Genomic DNA, 27,013 nt, shown 5'->3' on the forward strand with positions numbered 1-27,013 from the left:
AAAAAGGGCGTTAGATTCTGAGACACGCATACACCTATATTTATTTATTTATTTATTTATTTTTTTATTATTATAATTTTTTATATTAGCAGCAAGTCTAATTTACATCAAGTATCAGTCCATGTAGCCAAGCTATTGAATCTACCCGTATTGTACATTAGCAGACGTCTCAAGTTTCTACGCCTCCCAGGGGCAGTAAACTTGAGAGGGTGGGAGTGGAATGGGATGTGCTGCTCCAAACCTTTCTGAATTTCAGAAACTTTAGCACAGCCTGTGACAGCACTATCGCATCTGATCCTCGCTGCTGATTTGAAGAGATGTCTGAGTTAAGCTCCATTGACAATCCGGTGAAGTTTAAAGATCAAGACTATGACGCCCTGCTGCAGAAGTGCCTGAGATCTGCCGTTCTCTTCTCTGACCCGGTGTTTGCAGCGAACCAAAGCTCCCTCGGTGTTCCAGTGGATCCCGATCCTAAAAAGGCAGTGAAGTGGCTGCGCCCAAAGGTAACTTCATTTATACACAAGTTAGGTTACTTACTACAGTGAGAATAGTCTTTTTTATTATCAGCATAATTAAGGTTCAAATTGTTTTTTTTTTTTTTCAGAAAGAATGCTTTTAGATTGTGTCTATGCCGTGTATAATAACATTTATCAACAATCATTTTGACAATATTTGACAATAAGTTAAAAGAAACATCAGAAAGTGAAGTAGAAAGCAATAATTTTCATTGAACACCAGTAAAGTCATTGAAGGTTATGTTTGCACCTCAAGGGAAAATTACATTATTGAGTGGGGATCAAGCATAAAAAAAAATGTTTATGGGGAAATCATAATTGCAACCTGCATTGTACTTTTCCACCACTTTCTGACAATTCTTTTTTAAATTTAATTACAGTTGAAGAATATCACTAGAAAATACAGAAGCAAGTAAAATTACATAAAACAAAAAATTTAACTGGATGCAAACAAAAATATATAGCCTTAGCCTGTATTTTCTCAAAATCAGTCAGTAATTAAGATATAAAGTTTTTAATTTGTTTAAAAATACTCAAAAAAATAAAATTCTGTCATAATCTACTCACCCTCATGCCATTCCAAACCTGTATGAATTTCTTTTGGCTGCTGAGCACAAAAGAAGATATTTTGAAGAATGTCGGGAGCTAAACAGTTTTGGTTCCAAGTCAATAGGAACTGAAACAGTTGAGATATTCTTCCAAATATTTTCTTTTGTGTTCCACAGAAGACAGAAATGGATACAGATTTGGAATGACAAGAAGTGAGTAAATGATGAAAGAATTTTCATTTTCTTGGTGATTTAATCCTTTAAGACAGACCGACCCTGAACCTGTATAGTTCTTGCATGTGTTTTCAGATCTCCCCATCAGCGCATCACATGTACTTGCAAATAGTTTTTGGCTCACACCCATCTTTCTTCCCCACCTCTCCCCCTCTTCAGGAAATCACAAGTAATGCTGTCTTTGTTGAGGGCACCATGGGCACCACCGATATCTGCCAGGGCCAGCTGGGTGAGTGTACGCCCGTGTTAGCGCACGGTTGTTCATATTTTATGCCAGGATAATGGGATAACGCCTTACTGCACTTGTCAGAAACCAAATCAGCTGAATGCACCCTCAAGGCATGACCATTATCGGTGAAATATCCGTCTCCCACTATTCCTCTCCTTATCATGCAGATGCCCCCCCCATCCTCTTCCACCCAGATCTTTCTCATCATGCTTAATGTACTATCCCAATCCTGCCCCTGTAGCCTCGAGACACTGCGCTGATCTCAGAGCCTACTGCAGAGTCTCTGCTGAGAGATGCAACATGGAGCCGCTGCAGGCAACTCACATCAAAAACATGACAAATTTACTAGAGACAGGGAGGGATGAAAGCAGAGGGAAGAAGGAGGGAGTGTGAGGACGGATTGGCATCATCTGTACACCCCTCCCTCTCCCACCCCCCATTTCCACCCACATTTTTGTGCACAGCGGGTATTGTTTTATTGTTTTGCCTTGCCCCTCTCGCTTCCTTTCTACATATGGCGTTGATTTGGTGTTGATGGAAAGTGTTTTCTTTGACGTGGAATGTTGGCGAGATGGTCAGCTGTATATAGTTAAGTGTCTCCCAACCTTTTTTGTCTTACATACCCCTAAAGTCCTATGAGAAAGGGTCAAGTACCCCTTTATCAACACCAGGCCAGAACTTTGCACCTTTTCAACTTATATCAACATGTCAAGTAAAATCGTAATTCAATTAAGAGTCAATGAAATGTGAAACATCTTTGTTACAGAAATAAATGTATTTAAATCCATAAAAAAAATAATAAATGCTGAATGAGTTCAGTGTTTATTTGTGACCACAAAACCAGTTATAAGGGTCAATAATTTGATAAATTGAGATGTATACATCAAATCATATGAATAAATAAGCTTTCCATTGATGTATGTTTATTAGGATAGGAGAATATTTTGAGAAAATCGCCTTTGAAGTTGTCCAAATTAAGTCCTTAGCAATGCACATTACTAATCAGAAATTAACTTTTGATATATTTATGGTAGGTAATTTACAAAATATCTTCATGGAACAAGATCTTTACTTAATATCCTAATGATTTTTGACATAAAAGAAAAATGTATCATGTTGACCCATATAATTTATTGTTTGCTGTTGCTACAAATATACCATGCTATGACTGCTTTTGTGCTCCAGGATCACATTTACCATGCATTTTGATGCATGCGCCATAGCAAAACCTGTGCCTGTCAGAATCTAAATAACCCCATAAAAGGTGCAGTATATATATATATATATGTATATAAATATATATTTTATATATATATTTATATATATATATAAAATAACAAAATCATTACTATTATCAAATAAATAAATAAAAAGATACTACAATTTTTTTCTCTTTTTTTCTTCAAAATATTCCTTTTCTTTTCAGTTTATTTATTTACAGTTTTTTGGTCCATTATATAAGCATTTACATATTTGGCATAAAGCGTATTGCATATTGCAAAGTTGATTTTTTCAGAAATTAGTCCAACTCACTCATTAGACAATTTCCCATTCATGTTTCACCTTTGTATATTTTGAAAATAGCTTCTATTACAATTAAGATGCCATCCACACCAAAATGGAAATGGAATTCGGAAATTACATTTAAATACGGCACCATCCTCTGAATCTGCTCTTTAAAGTACTTTTAAAAAATGTTTTATCAAATTGTTGTGTCTTATATTCCGAAGGCTGCACCCTTAAGAGGTCGTATTAGTTAGAAGCATAGATCAAAAGTGGAGCACAAAACACACCCAAAAATACAAGGAATGCTGAAACGCACACAAACATGTTCTTCTCCACAGACACCTTCCATCTCAAGTTTTTGAACAAAATGCATTCTATATGACTGGCCGCCCAACATGTTTTTGCATTCCACACTGCTGCTTTGCCTTTTTTCCTTTTTTTTTATGTAAACATTCAAACTGACACATTTGACCATTACGTTTTTATCTTTTGCACAGTCAGAAATTTACGACTGGCCTAATGCAGACTTGTTACATCATACCAATATTCTTGTGCTTTGTTCACATAAAGCATCAAAACAGTAATTTACTGGTAATGCCACAACTTCTCATTCCAGCAAACTGCCAAAACTAGTTTACCAGTATTTCTCAAAAGGTCCTGTCCACACATGATCTTTAAATGGGCATTTATCATTAATTTTCTGGAAAGGGCTGACTCCCTTTTGTATCCCTCAATAAATGCAATTTAAGGGGTATCCCTAGATACTTGAGTGGCAATACCAAACAATATCCTTGTCACGGCAACATCTGGCTGTCATTTATTGGGAAATTCAACATTTCTGAGTTGTGAAATGCGCATGCAAAAAACAGAGGGCCTCTTGCATCAAAGCAGGCAGATCTTTGCTTAAATCATGAAGTGTGCATTTGCCACTCAGGATTTGGATGGCCTCTCTAAATAATATATGAACATCGCAAAGCATCACTAAATAATCTATACACAACATGTGGAAATTATCTCAATTGAATGGAAATCTGCCCAATAGTGCCTCATTCTTAGCACTTCAAGCAGAAATTGTAATTATTTGTTTTCAAGTGGCTTTCCACATCAACATATCCAGCCTGTTTGCTTGCAGTTTGAAGATTAATTGGACGTGCTCCATAGTAGAGCTGTGTTTGGTGTCATTCCTATGGGAGCTGCCGCGTTAAGTGTGTTTTTTATGAAGTGCTCCATTTCGGTTTCCCCCATACGGGGCAAACGAACAGCTGTTACCTGTTACAGAGGAATGTCACCATGCGGGAGACAGACCGCATGTCTCCTGATTCTTCAAAGCCAGAATTTCCTCTTTTCTGTTTGAGGCTGTGGTCATATGTCATAAATACTGATGTAATTGATGTGTTGTGTAACACAGCCTGTCACCGTGTCTTGCTACAGGTAACTGCTGGCTGTTGGCGGCCCTGTCCTGTCTCACCATGCACCCGACTCTGTTTGTGAGAGTGGTTCCATCTGGACAAAGCCTGAGTGAATCCTACGCTGGCATCTTTCGTTTTAGGGTAAGGGGGAACAGGAAACCTACAGTAGATTAAAAACAAGATTTTCGAGACAATTTAAGAGGTTATTCTTTAGAAGTAATACAATACGTCATGTTTTTCCATACACAATTGCTATTAAATCTTAAATTCAACTGAGATTTGTAAATAAAAGATGCATGGGGAAAGCTTAAAAGAAATCATTGGTCCATTTTTATAGTCTAAGTGGGGGGTCTGTGAGCGAGTCGAATCCGTCCAGAATTTATAACCTTGTTTTGAATGTCTTCTGTGTAATTATGTATTTTGGATTTACCTCTAGCTGGAGATGTAACACGTCGAAGGGAATGGTAATTAGAATCATTCTTCTTTGACCTATCCATCCCTAACAGCTGAGGATTTTTCCAGAAACAGCTCCCGTCATCTTCCTTTTGTCCCGATGACATGTACATCCGCTTGCCCCTCCCCCTTTAAACACGCACCACACTGGCACAGATGATCATAATTCGGTTGTCTGTTTTTCATTCACAGAGAAGGAACATTGCATTTCTGTTTGTTCCAGTGTTGTGTATTTGTTGCAGAACCCTTCAAAATCAGCTTTAACCCTCTAGCTACTATTCATTTGTTCCACTAATGAAAGTGACATACAGCCAAGTATGGTGACCCATACTCAGAATTCGTGCTCTGCATTTAACCCATCCAAAGTGCACACACACAGCAGTGAACACACACACACACCATGAACACACACCCGGAGAAGTGGGCAGCCATTTATGCTGCGGCGCCTGGGGAGCAGTCAGGGGTTCAGTGCCTTGCTCAAGGGCACCTAAGTCGAGATATTGCCAGCCCGAGACTCAAACCCAAAACCCTAGGGTTAGGAGTCAAACTCTCTAACCACTAGGCCACGACTTCCCTTTAATGATCTGATTGGAACCATGCTGGTCAGTTAAATCCAAAGTTTGGAATGACCACGCCCCTTAAAATTATCCTATAATTGTAAACTCTCATGTATCAGTGCTTGCCTACACAGTTTCCACAATTACTGATAAGAAAAAAAAACAGATAAGACCAGAATAGTCTTTATTTTGTCCACCCCTCAGGAATCATGTCAGCCTTGTAATTAAGCAGAAACCACTAGAGAGAGAGAGAGAGAGAGAGAGAGAGACATTTAAAAAAGAAAGCTGTGCTTATAGTGGTAGCCTGGAAAAAAAGAGGCCCACTCTGAGGCTCAAGGCACCATGAAAGTAAACCGATTACTGAAAGATTTACTGAGAAGTGAAGGTGGGTGGAGTTTGTTCATCTAATTCTGCCAATCACATCACAATTGTATACAGAGCGCAATTTACAGGGGATTTTGGGGGGGGGGGGGGGGGGATCTCACCTAGCGTTTTGATAGGGGCTAATGGTGACAAAAGACAAATGGTGTTCATAAAATTACTGGCAGATATTACTGAATGATATATCCTTTTAAATAAGTTCTGTCACCTTTTTTCTCAATTACAGGCTGTTGTATATAATGAGCCCTTTCTAAATACGTGGTATATATATGATAAATAAACCACATTTTGCTCACCTACACTTCAGGGTTTCTTTTTCTGAAGCGCATAGTGACGAATGAACCACTGCGTGTGTAATTATTGCTGCAATGCTATTTGTTTCAGAGAGTTCACCTTGACAAAGCATGCAATAAAACAAGCCACTACAGCTCTCGTGGCATGTGCTGTTATGTGCTTGGTTGTAAACTAAGGGTAAGCTTGTGAGATAACAGCACAGTTAATTAAACAATCAAAACATATTAGCACTGAAGAGCTCTTATTGAAGGTTGTGAAGCATTGTAATGCATGTAATTATTATGGCATTCTCATCATATAATTATCTTTTGCCTGATATAGTATTACATTCAGAGGCTAAACAGCTATGCACAACATGACTTGACCTGATCCAGGAGGGTTAGAGAGGACAGGAAAGAAAGAAGACACATCTAAAACGGAGTGACAGGAGAGAAATGAGAAGACTGTTGATTGGTGGATGGTTGCTGAAATGTTTAGACTTGTTACTGTAGCCCAAAGACATGGTCACAGACACATGGATATGCACATGGAGCTACCTGCAGGCCAACAGGTCCAAACCTGTCTAACATCACATAAAGTCTTTAAACTTCACATTTCAGGGGTCATTCATACAGTTTTTATTACTTTAACGTGTTTACACCAAAACATTCAGCATTTAGTTCCCCATGACTATTTTCCACTGTTTTTGCTGCTCTGCCTTTATGGCTCTTTGGTAAATTAAAGTGTACTACCATTCAGAAGTTGTTTTGTATGTTTGTTTTGTTTTTTGAAAGAAATTAATACTTTTATTCAGCAAGGATGAATTAAATTGATGAAAAGTGGACATTTATAATGTTACAAAATAATTTTATTTTAAATAAATGCTGTTCAGTTGAACTTTCTATTCATCAAACAATCACATTTGTTTTACAGTTCATAATTTATACAGTATCATGGTTCTCACAAAACTTTTAAGCAGCAAAACTGTTTTCAACATTGATTAAAAAAAATGTTTCTTGAGCACCAAGTTAGCATATTAAAATGATTTCTGAAGAATCATCTGACACTAAAGACTGGAATAATGTATGCTATCAAAAGAATAAACTACATTTTTAAATATACTGAATTAGAAAATTGTTAAATGTTAATTTTTACTGCATTTCTGGTCTATTTAATACAGCTTTGGTGGGCATAAGAGACATAAAAAAAAAATATATATATATATATAATTAAAAAATTCCCCTCTTTTTTTCATATATTTTCTTACAATGTACATTTAGTACATTGACCCATTTTAAACAGAGGAAATGTACTGGTCAAAATGTTGCAAAACCGTGACAGATACAGAACAGTAAAACAGACCACTTTTTTGGGGTACATCTACACCCAAAAGTGCTTGTATAAGAGCAAATGTAACCCTGTTCTCTCTCTATGTGTGTGTGGTGCAGTTCTGGCAGTATGGTGAGTGGGTGGAGGTGGTAGTGGATGACAGGCTGCCTGTGAGAGAGGGCCGTCTGCTTTTCAGCTACTCTCGCACCACCAATGAGTTCTGGAGCGCCCTGGTGGAGAAAGCTTATGCCAAGTCAGTTCCAGCATATGTGTCCTTGACTGTTCATTAGTGACACCGCTCACGTGAAGGCCAATGTTCATTTGTGTTATTTAAGGACTGATATTTTTGAAAAAACATCCAGTTGTGAAAAATAATCAGATGCATTTCATAGATGTAGAATAATTCATGTGAAATCACTCTAACCAATAGAAGCCAATTAGTAATATTTTATATGTGTCTGTCTGTTCTCAAAGGCTGATTGGATCTTATGGCAGTCTGAAAGGGGGAATTATCTCAGAAGGAATGGAGGATTTTACAGGGGGCATTGCCTACTCCCTCCCTCTGTCTTCTCGGCCCCCACGCATGTTCTGGAGGGCCATCACTGCTGCCCTGGCTAGGAGCAGCCTGCTCAGCTGCTTCATACATGTATGGACCCATACACACACAGACCCAGTGACACATACACACACAAACACAACCATTTAAATGTTTAGGGTCAGTAAGATTTTCTCTTTTTTAAAGGGTTACACCACCCCAAAATGAAAATGTTGACATTAATCACTTACCCCCATGTCGTTCCAAACCCGTAAAAGCTTTGTTCGTCTTCAGAACACAATTTAAGATATTTTGGATGAAAACCGGGAGGTTGTGACTGTCCCATAGACTGCCAAATAAATCACACTGTCCAGGTCCAGAAAAGTACGAAAAGCATTGTCAGAATAGTCCTGTACCATCAGTGGTTCAACTGTAACGTTTTGAAGCGACAAGAATACTTTTTGTAGGCATAGAAAACAGAAATAATGACTTTATTCAACGATTTGCTTCCTCTGTGTCTCTCAGCGTCACCGTAGCGCCATTTTGGAGAATATGAGCATGTTTACAATATGACAAAAGATTTCTATTTCACATAAATCTAGAACTTTCTATTCACCACTGTTTTTTTTTTAACATTGCATATCAACTATGGTTTCTGAATTATCATGTGACACTGAAGACTGGAATAATGGCTTTTAAAAATTTAGGAATAAATGTAATTCTAGAATAAGTAATGCTGTAAAATTTATTACAACAGAAAATAGTTAGGTTAAATTGTAGTAATATTTCACAATATTGTTTTTACTGCTTTTTTGATCAAACAAATGTGCCCTTGGTGAACATAAAAGACATATACAATATAAAATATACATGACTGTATGCATAATAAACACGCATATATTGTGTTTTGTGTGCAGGCTGCAAGTGTCAAGGAGATTGGCACTGTGACATCAGAGGGTCTTATCAAAGGTCATGCATATGCCATCACTGATACAGATAAGGTATGAATATAACACACACATATACATGATTTTAAAAACATGAACACTGGAGGGAGGGATGGGGGGTACTTTATTTTACAGTATTCTTTACTATAGTAAATTATGCAAAATTACATGCAACTAATCCTAAACTAAAACCCTATTCCTGACCCTATCCCTATAGTAAGTAGTACATGTTCTTATTTAATATTACTCAGTACTTAAATGTGTGATTACACTTAATAACTACACTTATAAAAATTATAATTACATTTACATGGATACTTTAAAATAAAGTGTACTTTTTTTTGGATTGTGAGATTGTGATTTATTTATTTTTACATTTGGGGAAAATTATGACCTGAGCATTTGATAGACAGTGAATTTTTCATCCAATTAGTGATTTTTAATAGCTTTTGGAAAACATGTCTGTGTGTTACTGCCCTTGAGAGCCCAATATACACCCCACAGGTTCTCACATGCTCTCTGTGTTTGTGTGTGTGTGTGTGTGTGTGTGTGTGTGTGTGTGTGTGTGTGTGTGTGTGTGTCTAGGTCCAGAGGGCGTCTGAAGAGGTCTTATTGCTGAGGCTGCGTAACCCCTGGGGCTTTGTTGAGTACTGTGGACCCTGGAGTGACAAGTGAGAAAGACCTCAGCAGCTCACTTCTTACCAGAGTTGCATCTCAGGGCTGCTAAAGATTGCACATTTGTGTTTGTGTGTGTGTGCAGGTGTAAAGACTGGGACGTTATAGATAATGCTCAGAAGGCCAGACTTGAGTTGGCGAAAGTTGAAGATGGAGAATTCTGGTAGGTAAATGTGCACTGTACATTTTTTCAGACACATTTGCATAACTCACACAATCACAATTGTATCTTGGGACATGCACAGAAACATTTTATGTCAGACAAATCATGAAAATAAAGTGACTCTGCAGCACGCTAAAAATAGAAACAGGCTGGTCATCAACTGGTGCTGACAGAAACATTGATTTTATCATGGGAGTGATCTCCTCACACACACACACACACACACACCACACACATCTCTATCTCTATCTCTCGCTATTGTTGAGCACATGCCAAACAGGAATCAATTAAGTGCCAAGAATTATATAACACCACTACTAATAATAACTGCCACTGCAGACAGCACATCCTTTAATAGGCCATTTAGTTAAAGTGATAGTTAACCCAAAAATTCTGTCATTTAGTTGTTCCAAACCTGTATAAGATTTTTCCCCCTGTTGAGCACATTTGAAAATATTTTGAAGAATGTGACCAAACAGTTGACAGTAACCACTGATTTCCATAGTACCCAAGTCAATGTCTACAATCAACTCTTTGGTTACCAATATTCTTCAAAATATCTTCTTTTGTGCTCAAGAGAAGATTTGGAAGAGCTAGAGAGTGAGTAAATGGTGACAACAATTTAATTTTTGGGTGAACTCCTTTTAAATCTGCCTACGTCTGCACTTCATAAGCATTTATGTTTTTTTTTTTAGGATTGGAATAGAAGACTTTTGTCGGCTGTTTAATACAGTGGAAATGTGCAGTGTGAATCCGGACTCTATGTCAGGGGAGGCGAGTGATGACACAGCCACCTCGTCCTGGACACTGAGCTCACATCAAGGCACCTGGGTCCCAATGTGCTCTGCAGGGGGCAGCAGACGATACCCCAGTAATTGCATGTTTATTAGCAAATATGTCTGCTAAATACTGCATATTATTAGTTAATAATGTAGTTGTTAAGTTTAGGTATCGGGTAGGATTAAGGATGTAGAATATGGTCATGCAAAATGAGGCATTAATATGTGCTTTATACATACTAATAAACAGCCAATATGCTAGTAATATGCATGCTTATAAGCAACTAGTAAATAGTTAGAACTGGTCCCTACACTAAAGTGTTACCTATATTATATTATTTTTAGCATTATTTATTTGCTCTAAAAAATAGTTTTACAGTGTAATTACTTCCTCTGCTTCCTTAACATGCTTCCTAATCACTTATTCTTCCTATTCAATCCTATAGGATCTTTTTGGAAAAATCCTCAGTTCCAGATGGTTCTGTCTGAGAAAGATGTGGATGATTATGATTATGGGGAGGATGAAGAAGGGGAGGAAGGAGATGGAGAAGACGATGAAGTAGGTGTAGTGGTGGCTCCTGTGAGCAAGACTGAGAAACCGCGCGAGAGAAAGAAGAAGTGCACGGTGCTGGTGGAGCTTCTCCAGAAATACCGCAGACGGAAAGATCAAGTCAACTTTCTCTACATCGCATTTCACATCTACAAGGCGAGAGACTGTTACATATTACATAAAACTAAAATATGTCTAGAGTCTCATAGTAATGTATTTTCAGACTTTATGATGAGTCTTTAAATTAATAATTTGTAGTGTATAGAGTGATGCATATGACTTAATATTATAAAATTTATAGAATCATTAATTAAAATTATAATGCAAATGAGGCTGAAGACTGGAGTAATGTCTGCTGAAAATTCAGCTTTACCATCATAGGATTAAATTACAATTTGAAATATATTGAAATATAAAACAGCTTCATATGCAATCATAGTGTAATAATACTTCACAATATTAATGCTTTTACTGTATAAATGATTGAATAAATTCAGCCTTTGTGAGCATAAGAGATGTTTTACAAAGACATTTTTAAAAAATCTATAAACTGTACATACTATGTGTGTGTGTGTGTGTCGTGTATATATTTGGGGAATCTCATAAATGCACATACAAATACTGTCACATATGTTGTATTTTGTGTGAATGCTAATAATAAAATTATTTCAATAATAAAATCCTAATTATTTAATATTTAAATGGTAAACATTATACATTTAAATGTGGGAGGGGAAAATAAAACATTAGCTCAATGTTATTCTTTGTAAATGTAGCTTTTTTTTATTAGCTTAATGCAGATTTAAAATGTATTTATTATTATTATTTTCTCTCTTGTCTTACCTCTTCATTCTCATTTTCAGGTTCCCCCCGAGGTGAGCAACTGAATGAATATCAGCTAACAGGATTAAAATACAGACAGAAATACAGAAATACAAACACATGCACACACTTTCACATTTTTCCACCTTTAGCTGCAGGAGAAACCAGGATCTCTGGACCAGCAATTCTTCTCCAACAACAGTCCAGTTGCTCGCTCTGGAAAGTACCGCAGCATAAGGAGCGTGTGGCGGAAGGTGCACCTAGAGCCTGGCAGTTATGTCATCGTACCCTCCACCTACCGGCCCAACCTGCAGGGGGAGTTCTTTCTCCGTGTTTACACCAAAACCGGCAACATACAGGGGTACAAAGAACGAAAAACATCTCGTTTCTATCAGTTCTCTGTTGTGATTCTGGCACAGTGCTGTTTGCAGAATGTCTGTCCAGCGGTTAACCATAAAAAAGTTTCAAATCTGCTTTACAGGTTCCAGGATTTCCCCTGCACCAACAACTACTCTGTGGTAAGACATCAACTGACTGAGATGAGAAAGTAGAACAACTGTCTTTGTGTGTAAATATTATGATATTAAATATTTATGTTGCTCTCTTTATGTCCATATGTGTTTGTCATACCACAGATGGTTATGTCAAAGCCAGTCTTGCCAGAGGATCAGTTTAGAGTGCAGAAGTGGTTTGATGAAAAAGCTGGATCAGTAAGTCACATTCTAGAGTGGAAAAGATTTGTGGGCATCTGATGGATCATTGAAGAAAGCATCTCTACATATGTCTTTATGTTTTTCACTTTCCAGGATGACAGAGTGAATGCTGTGCAGTTCATGAACCTGGTGAACTCAGGTCTGGATGTACACATTTAGCACAAGCTTTCACCACAATGATTGTTCACAATAGTTAAGCAAACATTGTTAATGTACCACAAATGGCCACAAGGTGGAAGTATTATGTAGCTTCAGTTATTATAAAGTTAGGCTAGTGTGATGAATTCCAGTAGTGTTACTATACATTCATCTAATTGTATGCATGTAGAAGGAAAACATAAAAAAACAAAAGTAGATAAATACTAGTACTGTATAAAAAATATGGTTATATAATAAAATTGTTTATGTAATACAATAATTTATACTGAAATCTATTGTATATTTACCTGGAATGGGTCACCATGTGATAATACATGACCCACTAATACATTTGTTTCATACTAAACAATATAGTTCAAATCTATTACTTTATTTGCTGAGATATCGCTTGAGACTTATTGATATAAAATGATAATTAAACTATATTTGGAGTACTACATGTGCACAATGCACATTTCTTGATATTAAGCCTAAAATGTGTTTTAATGTCACTTTTGATGAGGATTTTAAGATCTTTGAATAATATCGGTCTTTAAATGCAAGATATTTAAAGTGTATCTGAAATATACTTAAATATATCTTTAGTTGGACTACTTCCGCACAATTAAAGTGCATTAAGTACAAAATTAGTTGTTTCAGTTTTGCAAACTTTAAAGGGTTAGTTCACCCAAAAAGGAAAATTATGTCATTAATAACTCACCCTCATGTTGTTCCAAACCCGTAAGACCTCCGTTTATCTTTGGAACACAGTTTAGGATATTTTAGATTTAGTCCGAGAGCTTTCAGTCCCTCCATTGAAGCTGTGTGTACGGTCTACTGTCCATGTCCAGAAATGTAATAAAAACATCTTCAAAGTAGTCCATGTGACATAACAGGGTCAGTTAGAATTTGTTGAAGCATCAAAAATACATTTTGGTCCAAAAATAACAAAAACGACAACTTTATTCAGCATTGTCTTCTCTTCCGGGTATGTAATGAGACCGCGAACGAATCATTCGATGTAACCGGATCTTTTTGAACCAGTTCACCAAATCGAACTGAATCGTTTGAAACGGTTCGCGTCTCCAATACGCATTAATCCACAAATGACTTAAGCTGTTAACTCTTTTAATGTGGCTGACACTTCCTCTGAGTTCAAACAAACCAATATCCCAGAGTAATTCATTCACTCAAACACACTGACTGAACTGCTGTGAAGAGAGAACTGAAGATGAACACCAAGCCGAGCCAGATAACGAACGAAAGATTGACTTGCATCGGTTTTCGGATCACCAGTACTTCTTTCGAACAGTTCGATTCAATAAACCAGTTGAAGAAAGCGGTTCACCGGTTCTTTTGCGCTTAACGTAATGACTTCATTTGCGATGATGAATCATTATGAAGCCTTTGGTTTACCTGGGCTCATAACATTAGCACAGAATCAGTTCAGAATCAATCACCAAAAGAATCAGTTTCGGTTCAGACGCTCTGTGTGTCGGTTTGCTTCACGCTGAATCACACATGCGCAGTATCATCAGCTCCTCGGTTCTCGAATCGGACACGTCTGACAGAACGGTTCTTGACTCGTGAACGAGTCATTATCTGGCTCGGCTCGGTGTTCATCTTCAATTCTCTTTTCACAGCAGTTCAGTCAGTGTACTGTTTGAGTAAATGAATTACTCCGGGATATTGGTTTATTTTAACTCAGAGGGAGTGTCAGCCACATTAAAAGAGTTAACAGCTTAAGTCATTTGTGGATTAATGCAAACGATTCAGTTCGATTTGGTGAACTGGTTCAAGAAGATCCGGTTACATCGAATCGGACGTCACTACACTGCAGTGTTGTGAACGTGCTCACAACAGACACGGAAGAGAAGACAATGCTGAATAAAGTCGTCGTTTTTGCTATTTTTGGACCAAAATGTATTTTCGATGCTTCAACAAATTCTAACTGACCCTCTGATGTCACATTGACTACTTTGAAGATGTTTTTCTTACCTTTCTGGACATGGACAGTAGACCGTACACACAATTTCAATGGAGGGACAGAAAGCTGTCGGACTAAATCTAAAATATCCTAAACTGTGTTCCGGAGATGAACGGAGGTCTTACAGGTTTGGAACGACATGAGGGTGAGTCATTAATGATAGAATTTTCCTTTTTGGGTGAACTAACCCTTTAAGTATCCCAGTTTAGCATACCAAAAGTACAATTGCATGGTATTTATATTAAATACATAAATATGTAATTGTAGTATACTTAACATTAAATAAATGTATTTCAAATACATTTAAGTATATTTATTTTTCACTAGGGATGTTTCACTTGTTTGTGTCTTGATTGTGTTTTAGTGTTGGAAAAAGACTATGAACTTCCACTGGAGACCTGCAGACAGCTCATCTTTGGGGAAGACGTATCCTTCTTCCACGTAGTGATATTTTTAATAAATTAATACTTTTATTCAGCAAGGATGCATTAAATTGATCAAAAGTGACAGTTAAGACTGTTAAATTGTATTAAAAATACATGAAATACATTCAAATATTCAAATACATTATGTTTTAACTTTCTAGCAGTAATGTTAAGAGTGTTAAATGTTAAGCAGCTGTTTTCAACATTAATAATAACCTGAGCAGCAAATCGGCATATATAAAGGATTTCTGAAAGATCATGTGACACTGAACAATTGGGTAATTGCCATCACAGGAATAAATGACATTTGAACACTTTTTACCATATTTTTGTATCAAATTAATGCAGCCTTGATGAGAATAAGAGCCAGTTAAACAGCAGCATGCTATTTTAGTGACATGTATATTTTTCTTGGTTGATATTCTTAACGGTTGTGTGTAGACTGGTGGCAGAGGCCGTCTGAGCAGAGCTCAAGCAGAGAAGCTGCTCACCTCCCTCCGCAATCTGCAGGTATCTTAGTTCTCATGCGTGAAAAGGTCACTCTCAGCTTTGGCACAGTGTTAGAAAGAGCAGTGAGGACACTGAGAGCTGTGACAATTATCAGGTTGTGTTAGGTTACATGGAGCTCGTCTTGCGCAGGCCAAAAGACCTTGAAATGTTGCTGCTGTTGTTGTTTATTCTGTGTATCAACTCATTTGCCTTAGTGCTCTGTGCCAGTGTCGTATTGGAGCTAAATCCCAAACACTGGCTTCCTTTCAAGAAAATATGGAGAAATTACTGCTTGATATTACACTCCATAATTCCTTTTCTCCTCAGTCTATCTTTTTCCAGTTTGATGAGGATTCATCAGGAACCATGAGTCCGTTTGAGCTCAGTTTGGCTCTGAATGCTTCAGGTGATCACATACATACGCTGTGTCAATATCTAAAGGGACAGTTACAGTCTGTACACTCCTCGGAGGCGCTCACGTTCCCTCTCCCTCGTTCTGTGTCTGTTTCTGCCCTCAGGAGTGGAGTGTGACAATGTTGTGGTACAGTTGTTGTGGGAGAGGTTTGGCGCTGGTGAACAATACCTGCCTTTCAACGGCTTTGTGTCTTGTGTTGCCAGACTGCAGGTGCTCTTTGGTAAGTCCATGAACAGAGTGTTCTTCCTATCCATTTTGCAACACAAAAGTAAGCTTTTTTCTGTGAATATGCGAGACTTCTGATTCATTAGACACTATAGGGGCTAAATAACTAGAATAATAATAAAGTATCCAGGTAAAAAAAACAGTACACTTCCATAATGTACTTAAAGTGCTCTATTTTCACACACTATTTTTGTACTTCATATACTAAAAATGATTCCTTAGTACTTCTTAAGATAAACTTAAGATCATCCAAGTGTACTCAACTGTGCTATTCTGGGACATCATGAATATGAACTAGAATGTACTTTTAACATACTTTCTCTGTATTTGAAAAAAAATTAGCTCACCACTTGTAGTTGTCACGGCTTACGCTGCTGGAAGGAACACGGAGCCGAGGGATAAACGAAACAAGGATTTATTAAATCAAACATAGGCAAGGTAAGTAGCAAATAACAGGTGGCAAGTGGCAAGTAACAGGTAACAAGTGGACAAGTAGACAAGTTGACAAGTAACAAGTAGACGAGTAGACCCGACAAAACAGAACTGAAAGGACAAGGCTTTTGTACAAGGGATAATTGGGAAAACACAGGTGGATGGCATGACTTAATTAACAGGGACATGGAACACATGCGGAAATGACTAGACACACCTGGGAACTAATCAAACCACATAGAGACAGAAACTGGGTCACAGGGGCAAAAAACACACAAAATGGCAGGAGTGGGTGGGAGGGTGGGAATTTTGGAGGAGCAGGCATTGGAGTAAGCTCTGGGGCTGGAGCCCTTCCTGGGCTTAATGGAGGATCAGGAGCCCTTCCTGGGCTTAACGGAGGATCAGGAACCCGTCCTGGCCATAACGGAGGATCAGGAACCCGTCCTGGCCATAACGGGGGTTCAGGAGCCCGTCCTCGGCTTAACGGGGGATCAGGAGCCCGTCCTGGGCTTAAAGGAGGATCAGGAGCCCGTCCTGGGCTTAACGGAAGATCAGGAGTCCTTCCTGGGCTTAACGGAAGATCAGGAGCCCTTCCTGGGCTTAACGGGGGTTCAGGAGCCCGTCCTGGGCTTAACGGGGGTTCAGGAGCCCGTCCTGGGCTTAACGGGGGTTCAGGAGCCCGTCCTGGGCTTAACGGGGGTTCAGGAGCCCGTCCTGGGCTTAACGGGGGTTCAGGAGCCCGTCCTGGGCTTAACGGGGGTTCAGGAGCCCGTCCTGGGCTTAAAGGAGGATCAGGAGCCCGTCCTGGGCTTAACGGAAGATCAGGAGCCCTTCCTGGGCTTAACGGGGGTTCAGGAGCCCGTCCTGGGCTTAACGGGGGTTCAGGAGCCCGTCCTGGGCTTAAAGGAGGATCAGGAGCCCGTCCTGGGCTTAATGGAAGATCAGGAGCCCTTCCTGGGCTTAACGGAAGATCAGGAGCCCTTCCTGGGCTTAACAGAGGATCTGGCATAGGTGAATTGGAAACCCCCTCATTTTGACCCATTTGGCGCTCCACATTTTGCTCCCTCGTGGTGGGCAGTGTCGCCGGCTCTCGCACCTGGTCTGACGGGTTGCTCTCTGGCTCTCCGTCATCGGTGGGCTCGGGCTTATGCCTCGTACCGTGGGGAGATTGTAGGCTGGGCTCTGGGTCCAGAGTGGACCTGGCGAGATCCTCCATTGGGCCGACCGTGAGAGGTGACCCATTTCTCACCAGATTCCACTCTATGAATGCGGCGAAATCCTCCCGAGGACCATCTTCGGGCGACATCAGCGCGTGGTCCGGGTAGCTGGTGGCATTAGCTATCAAGAGAAACCGTCTAGTATGGTCCTCGAGAGAAAGTCCCTCCTGCTCCAGCAGGAGGAGGAGGTATTCGGGGCGATAGAGGGGATCCATGACACACTACCGAAAGACAAAGACTGTGAAAAAACGGAAAACAAAACGGAGGGAAAACACGCAGTTTTTTTTAACTTTTTGGGTCGGGTCTTCTGTCACGGCTTACGCTGCTGGAAGGAACACGGAGCCGAGGGATAAACGAAACAAGGATTTATTAAATCAAACATAGGCAAGGTAAGTAGCAAATAACAGGTGGCAAGTGGCAAGTGGCAAGTGGCAAGTAACAGGTAACAAGTTGACAAGTAACAAGTAGACGAGTAGACCCGACAAAACAGAACTGAAAGGACAAGGCTTTTGTACAAGGGATAATTGGGAAAACACAGGTGGATGGCATGACTTAATTAACAGGGACATGGAACACATGCGGAAATGACTAGACTCACCTGGGAACTAATCAAACCACATAGAGACAGAAACTGGGTCACAGGGGCAAAAAACACACAAAATGAGTCCAGGTGTGTGACAGTAGTACACTTGATTGTAATAGTGTATGAAAGATGGGTTCAAGTTTACTACAAGTTATAATTATTAATAACTAATTATAAAAAATGTAAATAATAACTAATTATAATTTCTATGTTAGTAATGTACCATTCTTGAGCGTTATGTCAGTAAATATGTTAATAGATTTGAAATATAATTAGTATGAAATAAATACTAAGTGTAGGGAACTTGAATGCTTTTTTCAGCAAGGATGCATTCAAATTGATCAAAAGCGACAGTGACGAAATGTATAAAGTAAAAAAAAATTCAACTGAACATTCTATACATCAAAGAAATCTATATCATAGTTTCCACAAAAATATTAAGCAGCACAATTGTTTTATATTTATATATATATATATATATATATATATATATATATATATATATATATATATATATATCAATGTGTGTGTGTGACCTTGGACCACAAAACCAGTCATAAGGGTACAAGGGTTTGAAATTTAGATTTATACATCATCTGAAAGCTGAATAAGTTTTCCATTGATGTATGTTTTGTTATTATAGGACAATTTTGGCTGAGATCTGAAAATCTGGAATCTGACAGTGCAAAATAAATCTAAATATTGAGCATATCGCCTTTAAAGTTGTCCAAAGGAAGTTCTTAGCAATGCATATTACTTATCAAAAATTAAATTTTGATATATTTATGGCAGGAAATGTATTAAATATCTTCATGAAACATGATCTTTATCCTAATGATTTTTGTCTTAAAAGAAAAATGTATAATTTTGACCCATACAATGTATTTTTGGCTATTGCTACAAATATACCCATGTGACACTGTGACTTATGATTGGTTTTGTGCTCCAGGGTCATATAGGCTACTCAGTGATCACTTTATTAGGTACACCTACTTAAAGGTAAAGTTCATCCAAAAATGAAATTTTGTGAGCCTTGAACGTGGTAGTTCGGTTGCTGTCTATGCAGGCTCAGAAATCTCTCGGATTTCATCAAACAATATCTTCATTTGTGTTCCGAAGATGAGCAAAGGTCTCACAGGTTTGGAACGACATGAGAAGCCGTAATTAATGACAGAATTTACATTTTTGGGTGAACTATCCAAACAGCCAATCATGCAGCAGCAATTCAATGCATAAAAGCATTCACATTAAAATAACATTCAGTTCTCATTCAAACCAACAATCGGAATGAAGAAACACGATCTAAGTGACTTTGACCATAAAATTATTGTTAGTGTGAGACAGAATGGTTTTAATTTCTCAGAATCTGCTGATCTCTGACTGATGCACATCAGTCTGTAGAGAATGTGGGAAAAATGCCTTGTTATTCACAGAGGTCAGAGGGGAATGACCTGAAAGAGAAGAGGGTGGCAGTAACTGAAATAACCAGGCATTACAGCAGCGCTGCAGAAAAGCTCCTCTGAACACACAGCATGTCAGATGTGGCACTGGATGTGCTACAGCTGCAGCGAACCATGGGTTCCACTCCTGTCAGCCAAAAATAGGATACTGAAGCTACAGTGGACACAAACTCCCCAAAACTTGTCAGTAGAAGACTAAAGAGTCCATTCCATCTGTGACATGCAAATAAAGGGGTCAGAGTTTCTCGTAGACAAGTGTGAATCCATCCTGCTGTCAAGTGGGAGGTCCAGGTCTAGAATCTAAAATTAGGACATTGTGAGGAAAATAACACACAGAATTTAACATTTTAAAGCAATAGTTTACCCAAGAATGCAAATTAGCTGAAAATGTACTCACCCTAAGGCCATCCAAGATTAGTTTGTTTTTTTACTTACTCACCATTGGATCCTCTGCAGTGATTGGGTGCCGTCAGAATGAGAGTTTAAACAGCTGATAAAAACATCACAATAAACCACAAGTAATCCACACTGTTCCAGTGTTTGTAAAACAACAAAACATCAAGACGTTTTTAAACTTCAAACCATTGCTTTTGATGTAAGTAGGACAACAGGGTTTTCCACTGGAGAAAGAGTTACTATGGATTACAGACTATGGATTATGAAATATGATTACGAATTATGGATTTTGGCAATAACCAAGCAATGGTTTAAAGTTAAAATACTTTAATGATGAATTTGTTTCTCACAAACACACTGTTATTCACTTGACGTTTACTGATTGATTAGAGTCGTGTGGATTATTGTGATGTTTTTATCAGCTGTTTGGACTCTCATTCTGACGGCACCCATTCACTGCCAAGGATACATTGGTGAACAAGTGATGTAATGCTAAATTTCTCTAAATTCCTTCAGATTAGGAAACATCTTTGAATGACCTTTCCAGCACGTTTTCATTTTTGGATGAACTATTCCCTTAAGCACTGGAATGTCACTTTTTATATCTCACAGAAGCGAGATAATAAAATAATCACATACATCTCTTTGTATCAATTAAAAAAAATGGTCTGTTAATGCTCAATCACTACTCATGCTATAAAGTACGTTTCCTGTATTACTCTTTATTAGAAAGGTGTACCTTTTAAAGTCTCCACTGAATATATTTACCCATTTTGTTATTTATTCTTTTTGTTAGCTTGTATTTATGTTTTCCCCATTTACATATGGTTATCACAATCTGATTCTAGTGTGAAGGTAAATATAATTGCGTAGCACTGCATCTCATCATGCTGTTTATTGGCATGCCTATATGCTGTTGAGATGTTCATGACGCATTAGCATAGATGTGAGAGTCTGTAAACATGTTAATTGGAAGGATTCAGCTTGCCAATTGTTTCTCCTCAGATCTTTTTGAGTCAGAGACCAGCCCAGAGGTGAAGGACAAGGGCATCAACGCTGTAAGATCTTGTTTGTCAAAATCTGCTCATTTCTTTCTATCTGCAGCACAACCATCTCTGAACACCCTCTGACTAATGTTAAAATGATAAACGCTTTTCCAGCTATAGTCAAGAGAAATTTGATACAAATGTCCTCCACAAAAAGTGACATGGGGGAGCAAGGGTGCTTTAAATTGATCAAACGTGATTATAAATTGATTTATAATGTCCCAAAAGATTTTTATTTCAGATAAAAGATATTCTTTTGATCTTTCTATTCATCAAAGAAACCTGAAAAAAATCTATTCAGCTTTTTTTTAAATAATAATACAAATAATAAATGTTTCTTGAGCAGCAAATCAGAATATTACAATGAATGCTGAAGGATCTGGAGTAATGATGCTAAAAATATAGCTTTGAAATCACAGGATTAAATTACATTTTAAAATACATTCAAATAGAAACCCGTTATTTTAAATAGTAGAGATATTTCAAAATTTTATTGTTTTTGCTGTACTTTGGATCAAATTAATGCAGGCTTGGTGAACAGAAGAGACTTCTTAAAAAAACATTTAAAAATAAAACTTTGACTGGTAGTGTATATTAATAAAATTAAAATAAACCATAAAACACAAAAGACAATATTTAAAAAAAATATGTTTTGTGCATAGAAGTTAGTGGTCACCAAAATGGTTTTTCAAAAAAATTTTATGTTCCACAGAAGAAAGACATAAAGTCATGCACATTTGGATCAACATAAGTGTAAATAAATGACTAAATTTAGAATTTTGGGAGAACTGTCCCTTTACGGCTTTCATGTATCTATAAAATGTATCTATAATATAAGCATATATTTATTAATAATGTGCACAGCATGTTTCCTAAGTCATTTCTCTGGTCTTTGTGCAGTGGCTGCTCAAGCTGTTGGCTGTGTGAGCCTGTCCAGACCCGACACCTCAGCGGGACAGACCTGCTAGGCCAAGACTACTCTGACGTCATCCACCTGGGCCTACGTCTCCTACATCTCCTCCTCTTCTATCTCATTTTTGATCTGCGGACCTTTGCCCTGCAGTTGCTTCCACCCACTCACTGCTCCATCAGTTGGGGTCTATGACCATGTAGGTCATTACCGCCTGGATACAAAACAGACTTTTGCATTTCATCCCCCTCGCCCCACCATACCACACCTAACACAATGTGTTTGTGTGTGTGTTTGCATTCCGGATAAACAAAACATTTAAATTTTTTACTAGAAATATTTTACTTGTAAATGAACCTTCTGTCATCATTTATTCACTCTTATATCCTTCCAAACCCATATGCTTTTATTTCTTCTGTCTAGCACAAAAGAAGATATTTAGTAGGATGTCCAAGCTGCTCTGTTACCAAACGCAATGAAAGAGAATGGAGACCAGGAACAATTGTGAACACCATTCACTTTCATTGTTAGAGAAGCTTGGACATTCTTCTAAATATCTCCTTTTATGTTACAAAGAAAAAAATAAGTCATATGCAGGTGACAAATCTATATTTCAAAAGAATTCTAGCGCATTTATCCATTTCATTAGCAAAGCTGTCAGTTAATGTTAATTCAGTGTGATTTAGCACCAGCAAATATTGATATGTGATTAATCAAAATACCATGCAATTAACTCGATAGAAATTTTGAGTCACTGATTGCTCCAATTATTATCGAGGCTGTTTTTATGTACGTTGAACATTCATATCTGCTTTCATATGCTTTTAGAAGTCGAGCAGGACTAATGCATTTAAAGCAGGGGCTTGTTATTATGCTCATGCCTGTAACAAGCAGGCTAATTGCATATTTTTTCATTCATACAGCATGAGTCGTACTTCCTCCTCTACTTTTTTCCCCTCTTAGGAACATTTATGTATCTCTGCTTTATGTCTTTAAAAGTTGAGAACGTTTTATGCTTCCAAATATAAAAGCAGACTCATAATCTTTCATCACGGGGCATTTCTATATTAAATTTTTTCTGTGCGTATACCTACACCTCCACACACACACACACACTCTCACACACACATTGTTCGGGAGCGAGATAGTAGCTGTGGGTATTAAAAGCGATGTCTCAGCAGCCCTGCACGCACCGGCTCTATTCTTATCGCTCTGACGCCACGCACAGCGTCATCACGCCATCGCTCCCTCCTCCGCTACGCTCTCCCTGCATCCCTCCCTCCAGCTCTCTCTAGTAACTGTCTCATTCTCACAATCTGCTTCCTCCTCCTCGCGTACCTCGCGTATGCTTGCTCACACACACGCTCGTACGCTCTCTGTCCTGCTGCTCCTATTAATAGAAACCTTTGCTCACACAATGCTTCCTCCCTGCTGTAAGGTGACCGAACAGAGGTTGCCCCCAGCAACAGTCCAATCGCCTCTGGAAAGGGCGAGAAAATTCAGACACTCATGTCCATCATTGCTCTCTCAATCACTTCCTCTTCCATAATTTTCCCAGTTACATATTGTACTTTTTATGCTGTAATCCTTTAGTGTATTCGCTTCACTAAAAGCTGCTCTTGACTCGTTTATCCCTGTCTGCCTGTCTTGCTCTCTTGTCTGTGAAGCAAACCAGAATAATTTTCCAAAAATACCAGGAGAAAGCCAAGTAGGGCTACTTGTTCTTTGGACCAATCACTTGAGCCGCAATTGGCATGTGACTATTCACTATTGATTTGATTGGCTTGATGGCGACACAAGAATGCTCACAATCCCAAACCTTGGAAGTTGACATTACAATCAGCAGAGAAAAATATGTCAGTTTTACGCTTATAAGAGCCTTCCGGAAAAACATTACCTATAATGAAATAATGGGGATATACACATTAGAGATGTGCATCTCCATAACTGAGGCCGATGCGATATGCATCGCGATGCATAGCCAATGATACCATACATTAAAGATACATTTATAAAGCAGCTACTGATGCGATGTGATATGATTCTCCCCTGTTCACGAATTGATTCAACACAATATAATACAATGCAATACGAAGCAATGGAGAAAAAAAATGGTACGCTTCTTTGGTTCAGACAGAACACTAATCATAAATTTATTGCCTTCTGGCTTCTAATGAATTGTGTTGCTATACGTCATATTCACGTAGCAGCAGTGGTGTTGAGAAAAACGCGCTTGAGAAACAGTTAAGAGAGATATCAATCTACATATAAATATTGGTCACAAATTATTGGTCACTTTCTAAATAATAAAAGTATGGCACATCTACTAAAATTATATAGAAATACATCATTTTCACCATTGCAAGTGTGTTCGAAACTATCATCGCATCACTATACAAATGCCAACTTATATCCGATGCATACTTTTTTAAATCGATGCATCGCATTGTTGACTTTTATGCGATGCACCGATTTAAAAAAGTATGCATCGGATATAAGTTGGCATTTGTATTGTGAATAAGTGAATCTTGCCATTCCTAATACACACTATTCACCTAATTTAAATGGCAGTCAATGAAGAAAGATGATTTTTGGGTCCAGATAGTATAGAACTATTTCACATTTCCTAAGTTCTCAGAAGCACAAGGCATCATTTTTGGATACACATAGTTGTAAATGAATACTACAACAAATCAAATGTTTGCTTTCCTATTTGCTCCAATAGCCAAAGAAAAAAAAAAAATTTTAGCATTTATAAGACTTTGCCAAACAGGAAAAAAATATATTAAGAGATTAGTTATGTTGGTCCCAAGAGAGAAAGATGTCAAATTACCTGTTACTCCCTCAGCCGTTGTATTAAAAACAATCAGGCAGCAGAATTTTTCAGTTTTCTGTAATTTGGCAAGGTAATAAAACAAGAGTATAGTGTTATAAAAAAAATGTAAATATAAAAGAATTGCTAGATTTACGATGCTAATAACTGTGGAAATGCGTCATCACAGTTTGTGTAAAGGATTCATAATTATATGGCATCTACTAATGCACATTCTTGCATTTAAATAATATATATATTTAGTCCACCGATGTAAAAATTCTACTTTACAATTACAACTGGGACTCTAGAAATCAAACAAAACCCATGAAAGTTCACTTATCATTAAAGTAAGAATAATAATACTGAATACCACACTTTAAAATCACAAAATGCGTACCTTGCCACTAAATACATACCATTCCAAAGCAGTCATGATGTTTTATCAGTGATTTGGCTTAAAATAGAAGTATTAAGTATTAAAAAAAAGACTGAAGGTTAGTGTTTTCCTGTGGATAGAATGAAAGTCTCAGCCAAAAACACAGCAGACCAAGGTTATTCACACATACACAGTATAGCTTCCTTACAAATATTGAACTTGGCTTAAAAATAGCTGAGACATATTCATTTGCTTGTTGTTATTTAGTTGGAAATTCATTTGTTGTGATTAATTATTAGTAGTAATACAATAATAACAATATTATCATGCAGAATAATTTATAAGCATAAAAAAGAGCTTCTCCCTTTCATTGAGATGTGAAATCTGTCTCTGACGCAATGACTGATGTTTTGAACCCTTCGCTGTGTGCGCGCCGCTGATTTGTATCTATTAAAAAGTTTGCCCACCTGAATGCATAAAAGCCAAGATGACAGATGGCCAGAAATATCAAAAATGTGTGGAGTTTCCATTCTGAGAAGCGCAGCCTAAAATAACCAAAGATTTAGAATGGGGTTTCTGGCAGATAGAACATTTGCTTTGACTGAATCTAATTACTAAGGAGGAAACAGGCACAGCAGCATGCCGAACATGTGTTTGTGTGACATCGACTGATTCAGAATCGCAGGCTTGAATGAATAAATTCCTCCAACCTTTATCCACCTCCCTCCATCTGTGGTCATGTTATCATTCTTTTCTCTGTCACCCCTGGCTTCATTCCCCCAACTGATCCCATTGGTGCGCCGCAGTGACATGTTTTGCCTCTATTTCTTGCCGACAATTTGGTACAGTTCTATGGGGGTGGCTACAGGAATAGCTCCAGAGTTGTAGTGCAGAGTGTGTGGGAGCGCTTTCCAGAGTGGAAGCTCCTTAAGGAAGGGGCCTTTTTAAAGTAAACTGCCAAGATGCGTTTTTAGACCTGGCTAGAGAACACAATACTACTGAAACTGATGTCACAGGGTGTATTTATAGATATTAGTATTTCATGGATTTACGGGGCAACTGTGTCATATTTCAGCTTCATCACCCTGAGAATGTGTATCAGTCGGACGGTCGTTTTCACGTAAAGTCGTTGCACTATAAATGAAGAGAGTGTTTGGGAGTCAGTGCTTACGAACAACAACAATATGGGTAAAATGTCAACTCTTTGGGTGTGAGTGCATCACACACTGACTAATGCGTCACTCAAACTGCATTTGAATGTTTGCCCCCACGCTGAGTACTTAGTTAAATGTGTTCACTTTTACGTCAACTCATTTACGACTGACGCATTAATGAAACTGGGGTGAAATTATTCTGCACTTGAGAGTTTATGCATGTTTTTAACAAAAATGCATGGATGGTTTTGGTATATGTGTCCCCACTGCGGTGAGGTGGCATGTTGGGCAGGAGGAAAAGATTAAAATGGTTATATGATATTAAAG

At 38.1% G+C, this 27,013-nt stretch overlaps 1 protein-coding gene across 1 annotated transcript; it reads left to right on the forward strand.

Annotated features, from left to right (window-relative positions):
* The first annotated feature begins 237 nt into the window (after positions 1-237).
* On the forward strand, positions 238-23,390 carry capn12 (calpain 12). The gene is made up of 21 exons (XM_059506314.1): positions 238-503; positions 1,457-1,526; positions 4,464-4,582; positions 7,554-7,687; positions 7,909-8,080; positions 8,887-8,970; positions 9,502-9,587; positions 9,677-9,754; positions 10,450-10,625; positions 10,980-11,239; positions 11,947-11,958; positions 12,058-12,266; positions 12,387-12,423; positions 12,541-12,615; positions 12,712-12,757; positions 15,108-15,169; positions 15,610-15,678; positions 15,985-16,063; positions 16,176-16,292; positions 21,391-21,443; positions 22,332-23,390. The coding sequence occupies exons 1-21, from the start codon at positions 318-320 to the stop codon at positions 22,356-22,358; spliced, it is 2,151 nt and encodes a 716-aa protein (XP_059362297.1). The 5' UTR covers positions 238-317; the 3' UTR covers positions 22,359-23,390.
* Positions 23,391-27,013: the final 3,623 nt, after the last annotated feature.

The sequence above is a fragment of the Carassius carassius genome, chromosome 23, assembly GCF_963082965.1.
Source record: "Carassius carassius chromosome 23, fCarCar2.1, whole genome shotgun sequence".
In the NCBI taxonomy this organism is placed as follows: Eukaryota; Metazoa; Chordata; class Actinopteri; order Cypriniformes; family Cyprinidae; genus Carassius; species Carassius carassius.

Coding starts and splice junctions, on each gene's coding strand:
- capn12 (XM_059506314.1), top strand. CDS start 318: ATGTCTGAGTTAAGCTCCATTGACAATCCGGTGAAGTTTAAAGATCAA. Junction 9,588..9,676: donor TGTGGACCCTGGAGTGACAA/GTGAGAAAGACC, acceptor GTGTGTGTGCAG/GTGTAAAGACTGGGACGTTA. Junction 12,267..12,386: donor AAAACCGGCAACATACAGGG/GTACAAAGAACG, acceptor TCTGCTTTACAG/GTTCCAGGATTTCCCCTGCA.